The following is a 24784-nucleotide window of genomic DNA, read 5'->3' on the forward strand; positions in this document are numbered from 1 at the left end:
AAGTAACCATGCTACTAGCCCTGGCTTCAGCCAGGAGAGTGTCAGAATTGGCGGCTTTATCGTATAAAAGCCCATATTTGATTTTCCATTCGGACAGGGCAGAACTGCGGACGCGTCCTCATTTTCTGCCTAAGGTGGTGTCAGCGTTTCACCTGAACCAGCCTATTGTGGTGCCTGCGGCTACTAGCGATTTGGAGGATTCCAAGTTGCTGGACGTTGTCAGGGCATTGAAAATATATATTTCAAGGACGGCTGGAGTCAGAAAATCTGACTCGCTGTTTATACTGTATGCACCCAACAAGCTGGGTGCTCCTGCTTCTAAGCAGACGATTGCTCGTTGGATCTGTAGCACAATTCAACTTGCACATTCTGTGGCAGGCCTGCCACAGCCTAAATCTGTCAAGGCCCATTCCACAAGGAAGGTGGGCTCATCCTGGGCGGCTGCCCGAGGGGTCTCGGCATTACAACTCTGCCGAGCAGCTACGTGGTCGGGGGAGAACACGTTTGTAAAATTCTACAAATTTGATACCCTGGCTAAAGAGGACCTGGAGTTCTCTCATTCGGTGCTGCAGAGTCATCCGCACTCTCCCGCCCGTTTGGGAGCTTTGGTATAATCCCCATGGTCCTGACGGAGTCCCCAGCATCCACTTAGGACGTCAGAGAAAATAAGATTTTACTTACCGATAAATCTATTTCTCGTAGTCCGTAGTGGATGCTGGGCGCCCATCCCAAGTGCGGATTGTCTGCAATACTTGTACATAGTTATTGTTACAAAAAAATCGGGTTGTTATTGTTGTGAGCCGTCTGTTCAGAGGCTCCTACGTTGTCATACTGTTAACTGGGTTCAGATCACAAGTTGTACGGTGTGATTGGTGTGGGTGGTATGAGTCTTACCCGGGATTCAAAATCCTTCCTTATTGTGTACGCTCGTCCGGGCACAGTATCCTAACTGAGGCTTGGAGGAGGGTCATAGGGGGAGGAGCCAGTGCACACCACCTGATCCTAAAGCTTTATTTTTGTGCCCTGTCTCCTGCGGAGCCGCTAATCCCCATGGTCCTGACGGAGTCCCCAGCATCCACTACGGACTACGAGAAATAGATTTATCGGTAAGTAAAATCTTATTTTTTCCTTCTAACTGTCACAATTTAGATGAGGCAGTCCTGATTTACAAAATCTTGAATTGATAGAGCTTACATGAAAGTGGGTGGCATTTCATCCAAAAACAGAGCAGGGTTTAGGTGTAGTTTATTTTGTCCTACCTTTGCCTAAGGAGGCACTTTAATTTGCAGTGGTGTTGGGTCTATGGTGCTGCTGGGTAAATTGCCTATACTTACGGTAGCCTAAGATTGATCATTTAACTGCTCTCCCTTTATGGGTGTGAGGGGTAAAACGAGCGATGATGAATTCACAAATTGAATTGCTCCCCAAATGTTTGGAGGTGTGGCCTGATAATTTCTGTAGCATTTTTCTTTCACTTAGCCTAGAGTCTCTGTTCTGAACTTTGAGTCCGTGGCAGGGCATTCATGTGTAATGAGGCAAAGATAACTACATAATAACTCCTTTAAAATTTTGCAAGCTCCATTGTCTTGCACTCAGGGGCAGATTTAGGGGTGAGGGCACCCCTAGGCATAACAGTAACGGCTGCCCCCTGCCTGCCTAATTTTACTATTTTTATTGATTGGTTATAAGCCTTCATTTGATGATAGTCAAATTAATAGAATAAAAAAAAAACTGATTTTTTTAATTTATTTATTTATTTAAATTATGTATACATATTTACTAAGTAGGGCAGCTTACGGGGCAGTATGTGCATGTGCTTCCCATTTACACTTAATTTAAGATGGAATATTGGGTCTAATTCAGTTCTGCTAATCAGCAGAATTTGCTATCCTTTTCCTGGCATGCGGGGGGGGGGGCGCCCAGCATGCTGACCGGTGCCTGCAGGAGACCCGGCACCATCTTACCCATTGCGGCGGCTGCATGTGACGTCAAGCAGCCGCTGCAATCACGCCCCCTTTTGCGTTGCACCACCCACCGTTCCAGCCGCCCGCCCCTACAACGCTCCATTTCCTCCCTGGAAATGGAGCCTTGACCGCCCCCCCCCCCCCGCGACCGCCTCTGCCTGATTGACAGGCATAGGCGATCGCTTTTTCTGCCCCCCCCCTCTGCAGAAAGAGCGGGCACATGCGCAGGACGGGCGCTGCGCATGCGCCCGCGGGGCCGTAGGCCATCGTAAAAATTCAGGTTGGATCGCTATGTGCGATCCGACCTGAATTAACCCCATTGTACAGTACAATGAAAATATTTCTCTTACGTCCTAGAGGATGCTGGGGACTCCGTAAGGACCATGGGGTATAGACGGGCTCCGCAGGAGACATGGGCACTATAAAGAACTTTAGAATGGGTGTGCACTGGCTCCTCCCTCTATGCCCCTCCTCCAGACCTCAGTTAGATCCTGTGCCCAGAGGAGACTGGGTGCATTACAGGGGAGCTCTCGTGAGTTTCTCTGTAAAAAGAATTTTGTTAGGTTTTTTATTTTCAGGGAGCACTGCTGGCAACAGGCTCCCTGCATCGTGGGACTGGGGGGAGAGAAGCAGACCTACTTAAGTGATAGGCTCTGCTTCTTAGGCTACTGGACACCATTAGCTCCAGAGGGTCGGAACGCAGGTCTCACCCTTGCCGTTCGTCCCGGAGCCGCGCCGCCGTCCTCCTCACAGAGCCGGAAGATAGAAGCCGGGTGAGTAGAAGAAGAAAGAAGACTTCAAAGGCGGCAGAAGACTTCAGTTTCTTCAGTGAGGTAACGCGCAGCGGTAAAGCTGCGCGCCATTGCTCCCACACACACACACACACACACACACACACACACACACACACACACACACAACAGCGGGCACTGTAAGGGTGCAGGGCGCAGGGGGGGCGCCCTGGGCAGCAATTAATAGCCTCAAGGGACACTGGCAGATGTAAATATACTGCGGAGGCAGTATATTATTAATCCCCGCCAGTTTTTTGATTATTTGAGCGGGACCGAAGCCTGCCGCTGAGGGGTCAGGGCTTGATCCTCCAGCACTAACCAGCGCCATTTTCTCCACAGCACATGCAGAGAAGCTGGCTCCCCGGACTCTCCCCTGCTGAGCACGGTCACAGAGGGCAAAAAAGAGGGGGGGGGGGGGCACTTTTTATTGGCGCAGTGAGTGTATATTTATATATTTATATAAAAGCGCTGTTTGTCTGGGAATTTTGTTTCCAGTGTCAGTCGGCGCTGGGTGTGTGCTGGCATACTCTCTCTCTGTCTCTCCAAAGGGCCTTATTGGGGAACTATCTCCATATAGATATATCCCTGAGTGTGTGGGGGTGTCGGCATGTCTGAGGCGGAAGGCTCTTCTAAGGAGGAGGTGGAGCAGATGATTGTGATGTCCCCGTCGGCAACGCCGACACATGATTGGATGGATATGCTGAATGTTTTAAATGCAAATGTTGCTTTATTACATAAGAGATTGGACAAAGCAGAGTCCAGGGATAAAGCAGGGAGTCAATCCATGGCTTTGACTGTGTCACAGGGCCCTTCTGGGTCTCAGAAACTCCCACTGTCCCAAGTAGCAGACACTGATACCGACAGGGATTCTGACTCCAGTGTCAACTACGATGATGCGAGGTTACACCCAAGGGTGGCCAAACGTATGCCTTATATGATTATTGCAATAAAAGATGTTTTACATATCACAGATGACCCCTCTGTCCCTGACACGAGGGTGCACATGTTTAAGGAAAAGAAACCTGAGATAACTTTTCCCCCATCTCATGAGCTGAATGAATTATTTGAAAAAGCTTGGGAAACTCCAGACAAGAAACGGCAGATTCCCAAGAGAATTCTTATGGTGTATCCTTTCCTGGCAAAGGACAGGGTACGGTGGGAATCCTCGCCCAGGGTGGACAAGGCCTTAACGCGCTTGTCCAAAAAGGTGGTGCTGCCATCTCCAGACACGGCAGCTCTCAGGGATCCTGCTGATCGCAGGCAGGAAACTACCTTGAAGTCAATTTATACACATACGGGTGCCTTGCTCAGACCGGCAACAGCGTCGGCTTGGGTTTGTAGCGCTGTAGCAGCTCGGACAGATACCTTGTCAGCTGACATTGATACCCTAGATAGGGATACCATTTTATTGACCTTAGGTCACATTAAAGACGCAGTCTTATATATGAGAGACGCTCAGAGAGACGTTGGCCTGCTCGGTTCGAGAGCCAACGCCTTGGCGATTTCTGCTAGGCGAGCCCTGTGGACCCGCCAATGGACGGGCGATGCCGACTCATAGAGGCATATGGAGGTTTTGCCTTACAAAGGTGAGGACATATTTGGGGAGGGTCTCACGGTCCTGGTTACCACAGCTACGGCAGGTAAATCTACTTTTTTGCCTTATGTTTCCTCACAGCAAAAGAAAACGCCACAATATCAGATGCAGTCCTTTCGGTCGCATAAGTCCAGAAGAGGTCGGGGCTCTTCCTTCCTCGCCAGAGGTAAGGGTAGAGGGAAAAAACTGCCGGCTACGGCTAGTACCCAGGAGCAGAAGTCCTCCCCGGCTTCTACTAAATCCACCGCATGACGCTGGGGCTCCACGGAGGGAGTCCGCTCCGGTGGGGGCACGTCTTCGACTCTTCAGCCACATCTGGGCTCAATCAGAGGTGGATCCCTGGGCAATGGAAATTGTATCCCAGGGTTACAAGTTGGAATTCGAAGACGTGCCTCCTCGCCGGTTTTTCAAATTGGCTTTACCAGCTTCTTCCCCAGACAGGGAGATAGTTTTAGCGGCAATTCAAAAACTGTATCAACAACAAGTGGTGGTCAACAGGGGAAGGGGTACTATTCAACCCTATTTGTGGTCCCGAAACCGGATGGCTCGGTCAGACCCATTCTAAATTTAAAATCCCTAAACCTGTACTTGAAAAAGTTCAAATTCAAGATGGAATCACTCAGGGCGGTTATCTCCAGCCTGGAAGGGGGGATTTTATGGTCTCACTAGACATAAAGGATGCATACCTTCATGTCCCCATATATCCTCCTCATCAGGCGTACCTGAGATTCGCTGTACAGGACTGTCATTACCAGTTTCAGACGTTGCCGTTTGGGCTTTCCACGGCCCCAAGGATTTTCACCAAGGTAATGGCGGAAATGATGATGCTCCTGCGCAGGCAGGGAGTCACAATTATCCCGTACTTGGATGATCTTCTGATAAAAGCGAGATCAAGAGAACAGTTGCTACAAAGCGTGTCGCTCTCCCTAAGAATGCTGCAGCAACACGGCTGGATTCTCAATCTACCAAATTCACAGTTGGTTCCACGACCAGGTTGACTTTCTTGGGCATGATTCTGGACAAAGGAGGGTTTTTTTCCCGATGGAAAAAGCCCAGGAACTCCAGAACATGGTCAAAGACCTGTTCAAACCGAAAAAGTGTGTTGGCCCATCAATGCACTCGAGTACTGGGAAAAATGGTGGCGTCCTACTAGGCCATTCCCTTCGGCAGGTTTCATGCGAGGACTTTTCAGTGGGACCTTCTGGACAAGTGGTCCGGGTCCCATCTGCACATTCATCAAAAAATCAGCCTGTCCCCCAGGGCCAGGGTGTCTCTCCTGTGGTGGCTGCAGAGTGCTCACCTTCTAGAGGGTCGCAGGTTCGGCATTCAGGACTGGGTTTTGGTGACCACGGATGCCAGCCTCCGAGGATGGGGAGCAGTCACACAAGGAAGAAACTTCCAGGGACTATGGTCAAGCCAGGAGGCTTGTCTACACATCAACGTACTGGAATTGAGGGCCATATACAACGGCCTGCGTCAAGCGGAGAATCTTCTTTGCGACCTACCGGTTCTGATTCAGTCAGACAACGTCACAGCCGTGGCTCATGTAAACCGCCAAGGCAGAACAAGGAGCAGAGTGGCGATGGCGGAAGCCGCCAGGATTCTTCGCTGGGCGGAAAATCATGTAAGCGCTTTGACAGCAGTCTTCATTCTGGGAGTAGACAACTGGGAAGCAGACTTCCTCAGCAGACACGATCTCCATCCAGGGTAGTGAGGACTTCATTAAGAAGTTTTTGCAGAGATAACAAGTCATTGGGGACTTCCTCAAATAGACATGATGGCGTCACGCCTCAACAAGAAGCTTCGGAGGTATTGTGCCAGGTCAAGGGACCCTCAGGCAGTAGCAGTGGACGCCCTGGTGACACCGTGGGTGTTTCAGTCGGTCTATGTGTTCCCTCCTCTTCCACTGATCTCAAAAATATTGAGAATCATAAGACGAAAAAGAGTGCAAACAATACTCATTGTTCCAGATTGGCCTCGCAGGGCCTGGTATTCAGATCTTCAGGAGATTCTCACAGAAGATCCATGGCCTCTTCCTCTCAGAGAGGACCTGTTGCAACAGGGGCCCTGTCTGTTCCAAGACTTACCACGGTTGCGTTTGATGGCATGGCGGTTGAATGCCAAATCTTAGCTGGTAAAGGCATTCCGGAAGAAGTTATCCCTACTCTGATAAGGGCTAGGAAGGAGGTGACGGCGAAGCATTATCACCGTATCTGGAGAAAGTATTAGGCTCCATTAAGGTACAGATTTCGGCCCTATCGATTTTCTTTCAGAAGGAATTGGCTTCTCTCCCAGAAGTCCAAACTTTTGTAAAGGGAGTGCTGCACATCCAGCCTCCTTTTGTGCCTCCAGTGGCACCATGGGACCTTAACGTGGTGTTACATTTCCTGAAATCTCTGTAATTCCACCGGTTGAAGAGGCTAAAACCACTATTTCTCACTTGGAAGGTGGTCATGTTGTTGGCCTTGGCGTCTGCAAGGCGGGTGTCTGAATTGGCGGCTTTGTCTCACAAAAGCCCCTATCTGATTTTCCATGTGGCTAGAGTAGAATTGCGGACTCGTCCTCAATTTTTGCCTAAGGTGGTTTCATCGTTTCATATGAACCAACCTATTGTGGTGCCTGTGGCTACAGGGTACTTGGAGGATTCCAAGTCCCTTGATGTAGTCAGGGCCTTGAAAATTTATGTAGCCAGGACGGCTCGGGTTAAGAAAACAGAGGCTCTGTTTGTCCTGTACGCAGCCAACAAGGTTGGTGCTCCTGCTTCTAAGCAGACTATTGCTCACTGGATATGTAACACGATTCAGCAGGCTCATTCTACGGCTGGATTGCCGTTACCAAATTCGGTAAAGGCCCATTCCACTAGGAAGGTGGGCTCTTCTTGGGCGGCTGCCCGAGGCGTCTCGGCATTACAGCTTTGCCGAGCGGCGACTTGGTCGGGTTCAAACACTTTTGCAAAATTCTACAAGTGTGATACCCTGGCTGATGAGGACCTCATGTTTGCTCAGTCGGTGCTGCAGAATCATCCGCACTCTCCCGCCCGGTCTGGAGCTTTGGTATAATCCCCATGGTCCTTACGGAGTCCCCAGCATCCTCTAGGACGTAAGAGAAAATAAGATTTTAAACCTACCAGTAAATCTTTTTCTCCTAGTCCGTAGAGGATGCTGGGCGCCCGTCCCAGTGCGGACTAAATTCTGCAAGACTTGTATATAGTTTTTGCTTACATAAGGGTTATGTTACAGTTTTGATCAGTCTCGGACTGATGCTGTTTTTTTTTTTTAATTCAATACTTTTTTTATTGATTTTCAGATTTTCAATAAAACACAAATACAAAAAAACAAAAAACAAAGCAAACGCAAACAAAAACAAAACCCCGACCCAGGGAATACGCAGATTCCCAGTTCTATTAGGGTTCAGTTAACACAGTAAAACAAGTGCAGGCTTAAATTCCGAGACATAGATTATAAATTAGAATTAATATCACACGTTAGCATGGAGCTTACAGAGCAATGTATATTATACATAGTCGCCTATGGCAACACAATAATTAATAAGCAAATCACACAGCAGCAACACTGGCAAAGGAAAAGGAATGGCTGACCGCGGGCGCCAAGGGACCACATAGACAAAGAGAGGCAGCTCACCCGATACAGATCTATAATCACACACCCATTCTAACCCCCCGGTGCATGTCTCATTTCCCACTCATCCAGACACGGAGCCCTCACTAGCGGGTGCTCAGACACTCTGGATCCCAGAGCGTGGAGACTCAAGCCGTCTACCCCACAGGTCCTGATATTTTTTCCCCGCTTTTCTAGCTAAGTACACATATTTCTCATGAGAGGCCGTATCATTTACAAGTGAGACCCAGGATCGCATTGTGGGCGCATCTTTGGCCAGCCAAAGCCTGGCAATGCACACCTTGGCCAGGCCGCACAGATTGATTACATATCTTTTGGCAGGGGGGTCCAGGGCATCCTCCTCCACAGCAGATAACACGCATGTCGTCGGGGAGCATACAGACGAGGGAATACCTGTTGACACCAGGGCGTCAATAACACCCGACCAGAATACGGCTACCTTGGGGCATAGCCAAATAATGTGCCAAAAGTCTGCATCCAGACTATCGCACTTAGGACATCTGGAGGAGTGGGTACCCCCGACATGTCGCAAGCGCACTGGTGTCATGTAAACTCTGTGTATGATAAACAGTTGGATTTGTTGATATCTAGTGGTGGTAGTGGATAATCGTGGAGAACATAAAGCACCCTCCCATATCTCATCAGAGATGGCACCCAAGTCAGATTCTCACTTGCCCCTGAGAAGGGACAACGGGTCAGAATAGTGAGATCGAAGCATAGTTGTATAAATGTTGGATACAGATGTCCACTTCCCAGGGACTGCAGGAGAGATTTGACCGGGGAGTCAGCAATCATTGGAGGAGTTTCGGGAAATTGTGCGTTAAGTGCATGTCTCAGCTGCAGGTATCGGTAAAAATGAGAAGAAGGTACACTATAATCCTGTTGAAGCTGCAAAAAGGATTTCAGTATACCATCGTTATATAGGTGGCCCAGGGATGTCACACCCCACCTCCCCCACACCGCTCCAGCCTGCAGCGAAGCCAAAGGCGTTGTCCTGAGGAGTATCCGGGTCAATACCTTGGCCTAATAGGATAACGTGTACCTGTTTCCATATGAGGACAGCCTGTTTTATTATAGGGATCTTGGACAAGTTAGGGTTCCCACAAATAAGCAACTATAATTGAGAGCCGTCAGGGTAGACCTGTAAAAGCATTTGGGAGTGTATAGTGAGACCATCTGGGGCATTCACCCACTCCCATATATGTGCCAACTGCGCGGCATAATAGTAAAATCGAAATATAGGGAGAGCTAAGCCTCCCAACACTTTCGGCCTAGACAGAACGTCAAGTCTCAACCACGCTCTCCTGCTGGCCCATATTAAAGAAGAGAGTAAACCGTCAATCTGTCTAAACGTCTTCAAGTTAATATATATAGGGGATTGCTGGAGGACATAAAGGAGTTTACCCTAATACCCACAATATCTCGAGTTGCTCTAATCAAACATGCCAGTGGCTCAATAGCAATGGCAAACAGAGTCGGGGACAGAGGGCAGCCCTGCCTCGTTCCCCTGGATAGCCGGAAGGAGTCCGAAACAAACCCATTCACTGAGACTCTGGTCATGGGCAAAAAATACAACAATTTAACATAACTGATAAAGTTGGGGCCCACGCCAAACCTACCCATAGCCTCCCAGAGGAAGGCCCACTCCACCGAATCAAAGGCCTTTGCGGCATCTAAGGAGGCTATAACGGCAGAGCAGTCCTCCCCCCGAGAAACCTGAAAGTGAGTAAACAGGCGCCTCAAATTCACAGCAGTGGACTTGCCAGGCATGAAGCCCGTTTGGTCAGAGTGAATAATTTGGGAAATAACCCGGCTAAGTCTGGAAGACAGAACCTTGGCTAAAATTTTAATATCCGTGGGCAGCAGGGAAATAGGACGGTAGGATTCAACCCTCCTGGGGTCTTTATCTGGCTTGGGAATCACTATAATCAAAGCCTCCGCCATAGACGGGGGAAGCGCGCCCTGGGCAAAAATTTCATTGAATAACTTAAACAATTGAGGGGCAAAAAAATTTGTGTGCTTCTTATACAGTTCTGATGGGATGCCATCAAGGCCAGGGGCCTTACCATCGGGGGAGGCAGAGATCGCAATCTCAATCTCCTCCAATGACAAAGGAGCGTAGAGGAGAGCCCTGGCATCACTGGAGAGATGGGGCAAGTCGACTCCATCCAAGTAGTCACACAGTTCTAGTGAGGAACAGGTCAATTTGGAACTATAGAGTGCCTGATAGAATGAGACAAATTCCGCCACGATCTGAGGAGTGCGGTCCAATACAGACCCAGCCGAATCCAAAATCTCCACCACAGTATGAGAGGAGCGGTCACCCCTTGCAAGATTGGCCAAATAAGAACCTGGTCTATCCCCAGTAGCATATTGGACATGCGAGGAGAAGAGAAGTCTGTGCTGGGTTTTCCCACACAGGTATTCCTTCCATTCACCCTGCGCATGGAGCCACACCAACCTAGAAGCGTCCAAGCCATCGTGCACATACGTCATCTCTGAAGCAGCCACCCGGGCCTCCAATTCAGATTCACGTTTTCTAAAGGAGGATTTAAGACTACCTACCCGTTTAATCAATGTTCCTCTCAGAAAAGCCTTGAAAGTGTCCCACAGCAGAGACACATCCGAGGTTTCGTCATGCATAACAAAGAATTCTAATCAGCCAGCTTCCAAGTCGGATCCCTCACCCATATGCGTCAGCCAGAAGGGATTAAATTTCCACACTGCTTGGCCTCGCTGACAGTTTAAATCAATATGTAATGATATAGGGGAGTGATCCGAAATACCTCTAGTCTCATATCTGACATTTTGAACCTTGAGCAAAAGCTCCCGGGACAAAAGAGCCAAATCTATCCTAGAGAAGGAAAAGTGTGAGCTTGAAAAACAGGAGTACTGCCTCAAATCGGGATACTTCAATCTCCAGGGGTCGACCAGACCCAGCTCCGAAACAGTGTCTGCAAATGGGGAACGCTTGGGCTGTGGGTTGGAGGATGCCGTGGACAACCTATCCAACTTGTGGTTCAAAACGTTGTTGAAGTCCCCCATACAGATAACAGCTACCCCAGGGGATGCAGCCATAAAGGCAGATGTCTTTTTAAGGACTTCATGCGAGTATGGAGGGAGTACATACATAGCCAGCAATAGTAGGGGGACGGAGTTAATTTTGCACTTGAGAAATACATATCTACCCCATTTATCCGTTTGCACAGAATCAAGCGCAAAGGGAACAGACTTCCTAATTAGGATCGACACTCCCCGGGACGCTGCAGTATGCATAGAATGGTAAGCCCAGTCCACCCATGGTTTTTTAAGGGACATAATCTTAATACCCAGTAAGTGGGTTTCCATCAGGCAAATTATATCCGAGGCATAAAGCTTGATCTGTCGAAGCACCAGGGAGCGCTTAATCTTGTCAATGAGCCCCCGCACGTTCCACGACAGAAACTTAACCAAAGCCATAGCAGGGCATTGTTGTAATATTGCAGAGTACCCGCGGCCAGCCACCGCCAGTGAACATCAAAGAAGATACGCCTGCAGTTAGCTGCGACATAGATATAGTGGAAATAAGCACATTGCACAGCAAAAAGTAAAAACACATCAATAGTAACAGTCTAAAAGAACCCCCACCCCCACCCCGTATACCACCTAAAACTAGCAGCATACCTGGTTCCCTAACAACAAAATACCCTAAATACTAACAGTAACAGCTAAGGCAGAGAGCACCGTAACATGCCCCGCCGATACCGAACAAGGCCAAATTCCTATATCCAATAGGGGGGCCAAGAATATAATGACCTTGAGACAGGAGAACCTCCCAGCTAAACTCAAATCAAATCCCCCCCCTAAACAACTACACCCACCCCAAGTAAATAACCATTTACCCCTTAAAGACTTTATGCCAAAACAAACACTGAGAGTATAAGGCCTAAGAACAGTGTAGAAGTAGCGTCTAACAGTCTCCCGTCTCCACAGAGCTACCCATTCCCAGTGAAGGCCTATAAGAGCCACAGAGAGCCCCTACATAAGCACATAGCAGCACAACACAAAACAATAGCATATTGACTAGCAAAGAAATCACATACAGTAGTTCAAGCAGCGGCTGCCGCTCCCCAAACCAAAAAGCGTGTATCTAACCAAACTAACATCACGCGGGAATACATGAAGAACATATCCGCAAATAACTATACATCCCGTCCGAGACAATACAACAATAACATAACAGGCATAAAAGAAACCGTATACTTGCAAGTATAGAAATCAAATGTATAAGTTCAATCAGCGGCTAATGCCCGCCGCGCCGGAAAGCATCTGTCCAGCCACACTGATGCTTCACGAGGGGTCATAAAGAATTTTGTTTCTCCGTCTGAAACCACCCGCAGTTTAGACGGAAAGAGCATGGCATAGGTGATATTCAGTTCACGCAGCCTGCGTTTCACAGGGACAAACTGAGCTCTTTCCTTTGGACGTCGACAGCAAAGTCCGGAAAAACTGAAACTGGGGAACCGTTCCACTTAAGAGGACCCTTAGTGCGGGCCAGTCTCAGAATCACATCTCTATCCCGGTAATGAAGGAGTTTGGCAATAAACGTACGGGGAGGTGCCCCTGGAGGTAATGGACGCATCGGGACCCTATGGGCGCGCTCCACTGCAAAGTGTGAGGTGAACTCCTCCGCTCCGAACACATCCAACAGCCAACGTTCAAGAAATTTTTCAGGGGAAGCACCTTCCTCTTTCTCCGGAAGTCCCACGAAACGGACATTATCTCGTCGCAATCTCCCCTCCATATCCGTCATCTTTTTATGTACCTCCGTCATCTGAGACTCCAGAGCAGAAGTGCGTCTATCGAGAGGCGTAACCGTATCTTCCAGCGTGGAGATGCGCGTCTCCACTTCACCGACCCTCTCTCGCACCCGCTGGAGGTCGTGGTGTATAATAGATAAGTCCGCCTGGACCTGACCGATCCTGTCGGCCAATCGGGCTTCACTGGCCGTGACCGCATCCAGCACCTTTTGCAAAGCAGTATCGGTGGCCTCCACAGATGAGGAGCTTGCCGACGGAGAAGGCGGTGCCGAGGTCGACCGTCCCCCCCCCCCTGTTGGGACCGTGTTGGAGGATTTCTGGCAAACTTCTCTAACGTCGCCACAGCCGCGGCAGACTAATGCGGTTTGACCATTATAACCGAGCGGACGGCAGATGGCAAGAAAGTATAGTGAAAAGTATATCACAAACTGTCCAGGGGCGGCCAAAGAATAATATAGTGCAGTATATCCGAATTGCCCAGTCGCTGCCTGCGGGTAAGTATAGTATATCAAAACTGTCCAGTGAGCATATAGTGTATCAGAATAATCAGCCTCTGCTAGCCCAGAATGATAAATCACAACAGGATATTCCTCAGCATGAGGGACCTATGCAGCGTGGATCTTGGCCAGATATGCCTTGTGGGATGCTGAGACAGAGCAACAAGCAGGCCTTCCAGAGGTTAATACTGCACTTCTCCCGGTCCCTATGCAGAGCAGGGCAGCACTTATAATCTTCCCTGTCCCTATGGGAAACAGAACAGGGTAGGACAGCAACTATATTGTGGGGAGGGCACAGGCACTTATATCACACAGCTGTGCCGTGTACCTCTTCCCCCAGCAGCAGAGTTCAGGAGGTCAGTGCGGGAGTTTACTGGCCGCCTGGAGCCGCCGGAGCGAGCGAGGAGAGCGGCAGCGGGTCACGTGACAGCGCCGCGGCCGGGGACCCCTCGGAGACGCTCTCAGCACAGACAGGAGCCAGGGAGGAGAAGCGGTGCCACGATCTCCCCGGCAACGGCAGAGGGGAAGCCGCGGATTCCGGCGCAGGCAGCGCTCAGACGGAAGCCGGGTGCAAGTGCTCAGCGCGGGGATGGCGGCGTCTCATGTGGTCCAGCAGGCCCCGAACCCCCGCACACTGGAGTCGCTCTGCCGCAGCGGATGGAGGACAGACGGGTCCCAGAGCAGCACAGGGGCACTTCCACACTGTCCAGCAGGTAATGGGGCGGTTTGCAGGCCCAGGGGGGGGACACAGGATAGGATATCAGGATAGTGTAGCTGGAGAGACACACAGCCTGTGTGCTACTCCATGTCCACCGAAGCCACGCCCCTCGATGCTGTTTTGTTTCATACTGTTAACAGGTTAGTATATTCCATGTTATACGGTGTGGATGGTGTGGGCTGGTATGAATCTTGCCCTTAGATTAACAAAATCCTTTCCTCGTACTGTCCGTCTCCTCTGGGCACAGTTTCTCTAACTGAGGTCTGGAGGAGGGGCATGGAGGGAGGAGCCAGTGCACACCCATTCTAAAGTTCTTTATAGTGCCCATGTCTCCTGCGGAGCCCGTCTATACCCCATGGTCCTTACGGAGTCCCCAGCATCCTCTACAGACTAGGAGAAAAAGATTTACCGGTAGGTTTAAAATCTTATTTTTGCAGTTACTGGTACTTTTTGGACTGACAATATCAACACACGCATCCAACTTCCGCCCCCAAACAGGTGCCGCCCCTAGGCACGTGCCTCTCATGCCTAATGGGAAATTTGCCACTGCACACATTAAGATCTAAAACAATAAGACATAGAGAAAAGCTTTAACTTAAGTAAATGTGGTCTAAGAAAGTTCAATTACTGTGACAGGAGTTACAAGCACTAAAATAATTGTATCTTTTTGTAGAAGGTATGGGCAAATTTAGGAACTTGAGCCTATCCACATCTAAATCACATAATGCAGTGCCCCAATCACAAACAGACCTCCCTCTGCCAGTAGGTCACGACCTCTAACTGCTGCATTGTGAGAGGATTATCACACATGGATAAAACTATCCATCTGTGATTATAGAAGGAGATAAGTAGATTATGGACAAAGGTTCTCTAAGCGAGCTAAACTCTGAAAGTTAATTTAGTAACACATTTACAGAATCTGGGGAAATTCATGCAGTATGAATATTACACATTTTTGTATTAATGTCACATAAACTAATAGCTAGCAAAACAATATGTAACATTGTATGTAATTGTGTTATTTTCCGGATTGAAAGCTGTTACCCAGGTATCAGTCACTTTATGCCCAGATATGTTGGCTTACCCATACATGGTACAATATGCTCCTTTTAATCAGATTGTATCAAGATGTTAGCGAATCAGAATTCATCATACATTTGTCCAGATTTCACCATACACTGGGCCTGATTCATGGATGTAATGCATTCACAGCAGTGATCCGGTACGCAACTACTGTGAGAAAATATACTAATGCTGTAGCTGCCGTATTTTCTGTGTACGAGATCGCAGATGTAGGTTAAGGCATGACCATAAAATTGTCGCAAAAACCCTGTATTGTGCTGCCACTCCCCGTTACCTCCCACAGACGGTCCCTAACTGTCAATCACTTTGCAAATAAATCCTCACTGCGAGCCATATCGCTACGGTAGCTTGGTGCGTGATCAATGCAATTGTGACGCCTGCACATTCGGCCAATAATTGCTCAGCTGTGAAAATATCCGCATTGCATACACCTCTGAATAAGGCCTACTGTTAAAGTTTGCAAAATATGTTGCTGAACTTTCATTTAAAACCAAATTATAAGAACACCATACTAAGTAGCATTTTCTATGCAGGCCTGATGCTGCCAGCTATTTCCTGCGGTGCACCTGCGCCAGCTATTTCCTGCGGTGCACCTGCGCCAGCTATTTCCTGCGGTGCACCTGCGCCAGCTATTTCCTGCGGTGCACCTGCGCCAGCTATTTCCTGCGGTGCACCTGCGCCAGCTATTTCATATCATACACAGAATAATGACCAGTTTATCTGAGATGATCAGAAATCAGTTATAACAAAGTAGATGATAGCATGATTGACAGGTTGCCCCCTCTTCCTTTCATATATATTCAAATCTGCTAAGCTTTCCAGTAACATGTAAATATACAGTGCAAATATCTGTAATATTTCTCTATCGTCCTAGTGGATGCTGGGGTTCCTGAAAGGACCATGGGGAATAGCGGCTCCGCAGGAGACAGGGCACAAAAAGTAAAGCTTTAGGATCAGGTGGTGTGCACTGGCTCCTCCCCCTATGACCCTCCTCCAAGCCTCAGTTAGGTTTTTGTGCCCGGCCGAGAAGGGTGCAATCTAGGTGGCTCTCCTAAAGAGCTGCTTAGAAAAGTTTAGCTTAGGTTTTTTATTTTACAGTGAGTCCTGCTGGCAACAGGATCACTGCATCGAGGGACTTAGGGGAGAAGAAGTGAACTCACCTGCGTGCAGGATGGATTGGCTTCTTTGGCTACTGGACATTAGCTCCAGAGGGACGATCACAGGTACAGCCTGGATGGTCACCGGAGCCTCGCCGCCGGCCCCCTTGCAGATGCTGAAAAGAGAAGAAGGTCCAGAATCGGCGGCAGAAGACTCCTCAGTCTTCTTAAGGTAGCGCACAGCACTGCAGCTGTGCGCCATTGCTCTCAGCACACTTCACACGGCAGTCACTGAGGGTGCAGGGCGCTGGGGGGGGGCGCCCTGGGCAGCAATGAAAATCCTTTTTTTGGCAAAAAATACCTCACATATAGCCTCCGGGGCTATATGGAGATATTTAACCCCTGCCAGAATCCATTTTTAAGCGGGAGACGAGCCCGCCGAAAAGGGGGCGGGGCCTATCTCCTCAGCACACAGCGCCATTTCCTCACACAGTTCCGCTGGTCAGGAAGGCTCCCAGGCTCTCCCCTGCACTGCACTACAGAAACAGGGTTAAATCAAGAGAGGGGGGGCAAAATTTGGCGAAATTGTGATTTTATAAAAGCAGCTATAAGGGAGCACTTATTATAAGGCTATCCCTGTAAAATATAGCGCTTTGGTGTGTGCTGGCAAACTCTCCCTCTGTCTCCCCAAGGGGCTAGTGGGGTCCTGTCCTCTATCAGAGCATTCCCTGTGTGTGTGTGCTATATGTCGGTATGTGTGTGTCGACATGTATGAGGACGATGTTGGTGAGGAGGCGGAGCAAATTGCCTGTAATGGTGATGTCACTCTCTAGGGAGTCGACACCAGAATGGATGGCTTATTTATGGAATTACGTGATAATGTCAACACGCTGCAAGGTCGGTTGGCGACATGAGACGGCTGGCAAACAAATTAGTACCTGTCCAGGCGTCTCAAACACCGTCAGGGGCGTTAAAACGTCCTTTTACCTCAGTCGGTCGACAGACACAGACACGGACACTGATTTCAGTGTCGACGGTGAAGAAACAAACGTATTTCCCTTTAGGGCCACACGTTACTTGTTAAGGGCAATGAAGGAGGTGTTACATATTTCTGATACTACAAGTACCACAAAAGAGGGTATTATGTGGGATGTGAAAAAACTACCTGTAGTTTTTCCTGAATCAGATAAATTAAATGAAGTGTGTGATGATGCGTGGGTTCCCCCCGATAGAAAATTATTGGCGGTATACCCTTTCCCGCCAGAAGTTAGGGCGCGGTGGGAAACACCCCTTAGGGTGGATAAGGCGCTCACACGCTTACAAAACAAGTGGCGGTACCGTCTATAGATAGGGCCGTCCTCAAGGAGCCAGCTGACAGGAGGCTGGAAAATATCATAAAAAGTATATACACACATACTGGTGTTATACTGCGACCAGCGATCGCCTCAGCCTGGATGTGCAGAGCTGGGGTGGCTGGGTCGGATTCCCTGACTAAAAATATTGATACCCTTGACAGGGACAGTATTTTATTGACTATAGAGCATTTAAAGGATGCATTTCTATATATACGAGATGCACAGAGGGATATTTGCACTCTGGCATCAAGAGTAAGTGCGATGTCCATATCTGCCAGAAGATGTTTATGGACACGACAGTGGTCAGGTGATGCAGATTCCAAACGGCACAAAGGTGTATTGCCGTACAAAGGAAGAGGAGTTATTTGGGGTCGGTCCATCGGACCTGGTGGCCACGGCAACTGCTGGAAAATCCACCGTTTTTACCCTAAGTCACATCTCTGCAGAAAAAGACACCGTCTTTTCAGCCTCAGTCCTTTCGTCCCTATAAGAGTCATATCTGCCCAGGGATAGAGGAAAGGGAAGAAGACTGCAGCAGACAGCCCATTCCCAGGAACAGAAGCCTTCCACCGCTTCTGCCAAGCTCTCAGCATGACGCTGGGACCGTACAGGACCCCTGGATCCTACAAGTAGTATCCCAGGGGTACAGATTGGAATGTCGAGACGTTTCCCCCTCGCAGGCTCCTGAAGTCTGCTTTACCAAGGTCTCCCTCCGACAAGGAGGCAGTATGGGAAACAATTCACAAGCTGTATTCCCAGCAGGTGATAATCAAATTACCCCTCCTACAACAAGGAAAGGGGTATTATTCCACACTATATTGTGGTACTGAAGCCAGAAGGCTAGGTGAGACCTATTCTAAATCTAAAAAATTTGAACACTTACAAAGGTTCAAATCAAGATGGAGTCACTCAGAGCAGTGATAACGAACCAGGAAGAAGGGGACTATATAGTGTCCCGGGACATCAGGGATGCTTACCTCCATGTCCCAAATTTGCCTTTCTCACTAAGGGTACTTCAGGTTCGTGGTACAGAACTGTCACTATCAGTTTCAGACGCTGCCGTTTGGATTGTCCACGGCACCCCGGGTCTTTACCAAGGTAATGGCCGAAATGATGATTCTTCTTCGAAGAAAAGGCGTCTTAATTATCCCTTACTTGGACGATCTCCTGATAAGGGCAAAGTCCAGGGAACAGTTGGAGGTCGGAGTAGCACTATCTCGGATACTGCTACAACAGCACGGGTGGATTCTAATTATTCCAAAATCGCAGCTGATCCCGACGACACGTCTGCTGTGCCTAGGGATGATTCTGGACACAGTCCAGAAAAAGGTGTTTCTCCCGGAAGAGAAAGCCAGGGAGTTATCCGAGCTAGTCAGGAACCTCCTAAAACCAGGAAAAGTGTCAGTGCATCATTGCACAAGGGTCCTGGTAAAAATGGTGGCTTCCTACGAAGCAATTCCATTCGGCAGATTTCACGCAAGAACTTTTCAGTGGGATCTGCTGGACAAATGGTCCGGATCGCATCTTCAGATGCATCAGCGGATAACCCTATATCCAAGGACAAGGGTGTCTCTCCTGTGGTGGTTACAGAGTGCTCATCTTCTAGAGGGCCGCAGATTCGGCATTCAGGATTGGATGCTGGTGACCACGGAGGCCAGCCCGAGAGGCTGGGGAGCAGTCACACAAGGAAAAAATTTCCAGGGAGTGTGATCAAGTCTGGAGACTTTTCTCCACATAAATATACTGGAGCTAAGGGTAATTTTATAATGCTCTAAGCTTAGCAAGACCTCTGCTTCAAGGTCAGCCGGTATTGATCCAGTAGGAAAAACATCACGGCAGTCGCCCACGTAAACAGACAGGGCGGCACAAGAAGCAGGAGGGCAATGGCAAAAACTGCAAGGACTTTTCGCTGGGCGGAAAATCATGTGATAGCACTGTCAGCAGTGTTTCATTCCGGGAATGGAAACTGGGAAGCAGACTTCCTCAGCAGGCACGACCTCCACCCGGGAGAGTGGAAACTTCATCGGGAAGTTTTTCCACATAATTGTGAACCGTTGGGAAATACCAAAGGTGGACATGATGGCGTCCCGTCTGAACAAAAAACGGGACAGGTATTGCGCCAGGTCAAGAGACCCTCAGGCAATAGCTGTGGACGTTCTGGTAACACCGTGGGTGTACCAGTCGGTGTATGTGTTCCCTCCTCTGCTTCTCATACCTAAGGTACTGAGAATTATAAGACGTAGAGGAGTAAGAACTATACTCATGGCTCCGGATTGGCCAAGAAGGACTTGGTACCCGGAACTTCAAGAGATGCTCACAGAGGACTTATGGCCTCTGCCGCTAAGAAGGGACTTGCTTCAGCAAGTACCATGTCTGTTCCAAGACTTACCGCAGCTGCGTTTGACGGCATGGCGGTGGAACGCCGGATCCTAAGGGAAAAAGGCATTCCGGAAGAGGTCATTCCTACCCTGGTCAAAGCCAGGAAGGAGGTGACCGCACAACATTATCACCACATGTGGCGAAAATATGTTGCGTGGTGTGAGGCCAGGAAGGCCCCACGAAGAAATTTCAACTCGGTCGATTCCTGCATTTCCTGCAAACAGGAGTGTCTATGGGCCTCAAATTGGGGTCCATTAAGGTTCAAATTTCGGCCCTGTCGATTTTCTTCCAGAAAGAATTGGCTTCAGTTCCTGAAGTCCAGAAGTTTGTCAAGGGAGTATTGCATATACAACCCCCTTTTGTGCCTCCAGTGGCACTGTGGGATCTCAACGTAGTTCTGGGATTCCTCAAATCACATTGGTTTAAAACCAGTCAAATCTGTGGATTTGAAGCATCTCACATGAAAAGTGACCATGCTCTTGGCCCTGGCCTGGGCCAGGCGAGTGTCAAATTGGTGGTTTTTTTCTCAAAAAAGCCCATATCTGTTTGTCCATTCGGACAGGGCAGAGCTGCGGACTCGTCCCCAGTTCTCTCCCTAAGGTGGTGTCAGTGTTTCACCTGAACCAGCTTATTGTGGTGCCTTGCGCCTACTAGGGACTTGGAGGACTCCAAGTTGCTAGATGTTGTCAGGGCCCTGAAAATATAGGTTCCAGGACGGCTGGAGTCAGGAATACTGACTTGCTGTTATCCTGTATGCACCCAACAAACTGGGTGCTCTTGCTTCTAAGCAGACTATTGCTAGTTGGATGTGTAATACAATTCAGCTTGCACATTCTGTGGCAGGCCTGCCACAGCCAAAATATGTAAATGCCCATTCCACAAGGAAGGTGGGCTCATCTTGGGCGGCTGCCCGAGGGGTCTCGGCTTTACAACTTTGCCGAGCGGCTACTTAGTCAGGGGCAAACACGTTTGTAAAATCCTACAAATTTGATACCCTGGCTAAGGAGGACCTGGAGTTCTCTCATTCGGTGCTGCAGAGTCATCCGCACTCTCCCGCCCGTTTGGGAGCTTTGGTATAATCCCCATGGTCCTTTCAGGAACCCCAGCATCCACTAGGACGATAGAGAAAATAAGAATTTACTTACCGATAATTCTATTTCTCGGAGTCCGTAGTGGATGCTGGGCGCCCATCCCAAGTGCGGATTATCTGCAATACTTGTACATAGTTACAAAAATCGGGTTATTATTGTTGTGAGCCATCTTTTCAGAGGCTCCGCTGTTATCATACTGTTAACTGGGTTCAGATCACAGGTTGTACAGTGTGATTGGTGTGGCTGGTATGAGTCTTACCCGGGATTCAAAATCCTTCCTTATTGTGTACGCTCGTCCGGGCACAGTATCCTAACTGAGGCTTGGAGGAGGGTCATAGGGGGAGGAGCCAGTGCACACCACCTGATCCTAAAGCTTTACTTTTTGTGCCCTGTCTCCTGCGGAGCCGCTATTCCCCATGGTCCTTTCAGGAACCCCAGCATCCACTACGGACTCCGAGAAATAGAATTATCGGTAAGTAAATTCTTATTTTTATCATAATCAACTTGTTTTAGGCTATTATGTTGTTCTTTTACACTGCCGCCCAATGTTTAATGTGCTCATTCATTTTGTTCTGCTGCTGTCCTCTGAAGGTTACCCGCTCCACGCACCAGAAGCTTACTTCCCATATTTTAGGAAAAACAATATCACTGCTGTCATCCGGCTGAACAAGAAGATTTACGATGCCAAGCGGTTTACAGATGCAGGGTTTGATCACTACGATCTGTTCTTCGTGGATGGCAGCACACCCAGTGATGGCATAGTCCGAAGGTTCCTGAACCTTTGTGAAAACACGGACGGAGCTATTGCTGTTCACTGCAAAGGTATGCTTAACAAGTGGGACCTGCAGCTGAAATGTGAGAGCGGCAGGGGGGTTGCTGTGGTAACACATAATGCAGAAGGCCAAATCTGTTAGAACTAACGTATGACTTGATAAAAGATGTTTCCAATTGTGTCATTTTTATTTAAAAAAAACACCCCAATGCTTAGCAGCCTGTTGCAGTTTAGTGTAACCCTGCCCAATGCTGAGATTAGGCCTTAGCAAATGAGCATGCAGTGTGCTGCGCAAGCATCTTGGCAATATATTGTTTCCAGGCCCCACACACGGTCATTGTGCCACCTCTGCCTGCCAACCTGACATGTTTTCTGTTAGCAAGGGAATGTAAATGTGATAACGCATTGGGCAGACGCAGAGCAAAAAAGTGTGGGGTGAGGAGGATTTACTTCATCCCGGTGAAAACAACACACTAGAAGGGGACCCACAATCTCGCTGCGACAGACGTGGCAAGTGCTTTTTATATTAAGTTGTGTAAAACTGGAATTAATGGTCATTTTATCTACAGTACCTGATACACTTGTCTGTATTTTGCAGTTTTTGAGATCTTATCTGTTCTTTATTGTACAGTGGCTCTGTAGATAAATTAAGCTTGCTCTATATACATATGTGTCCTCATACACTGTGGCATCAGTCGTGCCAAATTTCCCCTGTAGGCATACAGGGTCCTGGGTGACACCAGTGCCGCAGAGAAGGGGAGCGGGGTGGATACACTTTACTCCGGCCTGTTAGTTACAGTCGTAGCCCAGTGTCTCTAGTACACTTTGACTGGTGTTTCACTGTTTTTAAGATGCAAGATGTAAAGAAAAAGACGGTACACTCTACATCTCGGAGGGGCTCAGTCATGCTGGGCATCTCTCGCCATATTGTGTATGAGGATACATCTGTATGCTAATCTCTCCTCCACACCGCACAGTAGGATAGCCATGAAGCAGAGACACTATCCTCGCTCGCAGGCTGGCTTCCTCTGTTACTCACTGGTCTCCTGCTGTGCAGGGTGAAGGATTATGTCATTTTATAATGAGCACATGGTGAAATTCAGTTTGTTTTTCTAACTATATTGTGCACTTTGACACTTTGGGGGGTATTCAATTAGCTCTATTCAATTAGCGCTGATAATTTCAGAGCTATTAAAGTCACTCCCCTGGGCATTTAATTGCGGACCATGTTCCCCCGTTTTTAAGGCATTTTCGCTAATGCCTTTTTCACTTTTTTTTTTTTTTAAGGAAAAAAGGCATTGGCGAAAAATGCCTCAAAATCTGCAAAAAATGGCCCATGTTTTCGTAGACGCAGGTGCAAAAACCACATGTTTTTCGGTCCTTACAAATTTTTTGCCTACGCGAAAAAAACAGCCCTAATTCAATACCCCTCTTTGTAGGAAAACAATAAAATTATGTTAGGGGACATTTTCCTCTCTAAGGCAATGGAAATCAGGTCTCAGCAACTCGGACCTTCCAGGCAGACTTTGTGCCTAATTCAGACCCGATCGCAGCAGCAAATTTGTTAGCTAATGGGCAAAACCATGTGCATTGCAGGGGGGGGGGGGGGGGGGAACATGTGCAGAGAGAGTTAGATTTGGGTGGGGTGTGTTCAAACTGAAATCTAAATTAAAAGTTGCTGAGTAAGCTAACATGTGAATGCCAGGAAACCAGGGGTATTTAGTGTTGGAAACAGAAGGAGAGTGGCCAGTACTAATAAACAGAAAAATTAATATTGCAAAAGGAAGAAAGAAAAAACAGTTTCACATATATAAATATGCATAAGTAGTATAAATAAAATATACGCGAGTCCGAAAATATGAAAGAGAAACTGGCGCCTTCTAGTGCAGTAAGTAAATCTCAAAGTGAAACGTAACAGTCACTTGCCTATGCGGCTGTGTGCCAAGTGTAAAATCTGTTTGTCTTATCTGTTTACAATCTTTAGTCTTCCCAAACCACTTGTCATTATATATTGAAACTACATTTTCTTAACTTTTGGACCTCGCACATTTCCAGGTACACTCAAAAGACAATCCAAAATCAAGATTGTGAATGTTCTGTGGATGTGGTGTGTTATGTGCCAGGTGGAGGCTTAGGCATATTTTGGGAAATTGAGATGTACAGCACACTTGCATAATACATTCATAGCACCATCAAGTCCGTTACATTTTCTTCCACTGCGTTATACCAGCTGTGTCCACCAGGCTGTGCTGTTTACTCTCATTACACTAATGCACACACATCATTCTATTAGTTGACTCAAGAGACTGTTGTAAATATTTCTATTTATGCTGCAGTAATTAATGTGCACTTAACACGCTCCTTGGCTCCCAGTCATGTAATTATAACCATTGGAGAGCAAATGTGTATTTTGTTCTAGAATCTCCCTGGAACAGAGAACTGTAATTCTTTAGCTTCTAAGCAATGCATTACTAACTGGTCTGCAGCAATTATGGAAAGTAATAGTTGTAACCAATTGTGTTTTTCTTCTAATAGTCAACAATAACGTGTTTATGTAACACAGAAAAATGTGTCTGCCATAAATACACGGGTATTTTCTAAAGTGAGCGGTTTCAGTAGTGGAGATGATTCCAATAGTAACCAATCAGATTCTAGCTATTATCTTGTAGAAGGTGCTAGATAAATGACAAGTAGAATGTGATTGGTTGCACCGGATTCCTTATTTACGGTGACTCTTTCCTATGGGCTTGATGAAGTAGAGCAAAGTCATAATTAGTTAAGCCCCTTCTCTGTGGTTCTCAGCTGCGCATTCTGCTCATTTAGATAACCTAACCTTTTTTAATGGTATATGCCTGTTTCAAGCTCAGTCTTTGTGTTTGTGTGTGTTTTTATTCTTTAATGTGTTATCTTTTTTGAGTGCAGTTGCTTATTCATTACAAACACTGTAAATGCCATCTCAGACCACATGCCAAAATTTGCTTTATGTATTGTGCAAGCACAGTCATG

The 24784-nt window shown here is 47.9% G+C and overlaps 1 protein-coding gene across 3 annotated transcripts in view; it reads left to right on the forward strand.

The window, feature by feature from the left end:
- The window catches only part of CDC14A (cell division cycle 14A), a 285279-nt gene that overhangs the window by 172522 nt on the left and 87973 nt on the right, over positions 1 to 24784 (forward strand). For all 3 annotated transcript variants that reach the window (XM_063940077.1, XM_063940075.1, XM_063940076.1), the window contains one exon: positions 21598 to 21828. In XM_063940077.1, the coding sequence (XP_063796147.1) occupies positions 21598 to 21828 (231 nt within the window). The remainder of the gene's footprint in view (positions 1 to 21597; positions 21829 to 24784) is intronic.

The sequence above is a fragment of the Pseudophryne corroboree genome, chromosome 9, assembly GCF_028390025.1.
Source record: "Pseudophryne corroboree isolate aPseCor3 chromosome 9, aPseCor3.hap2, whole genome shotgun sequence".
In the NCBI taxonomy this organism is placed as follows: Eukaryota; Metazoa; Chordata; class Amphibia; order Anura; family Myobatrachidae; genus Pseudophryne; species Pseudophryne corroboree.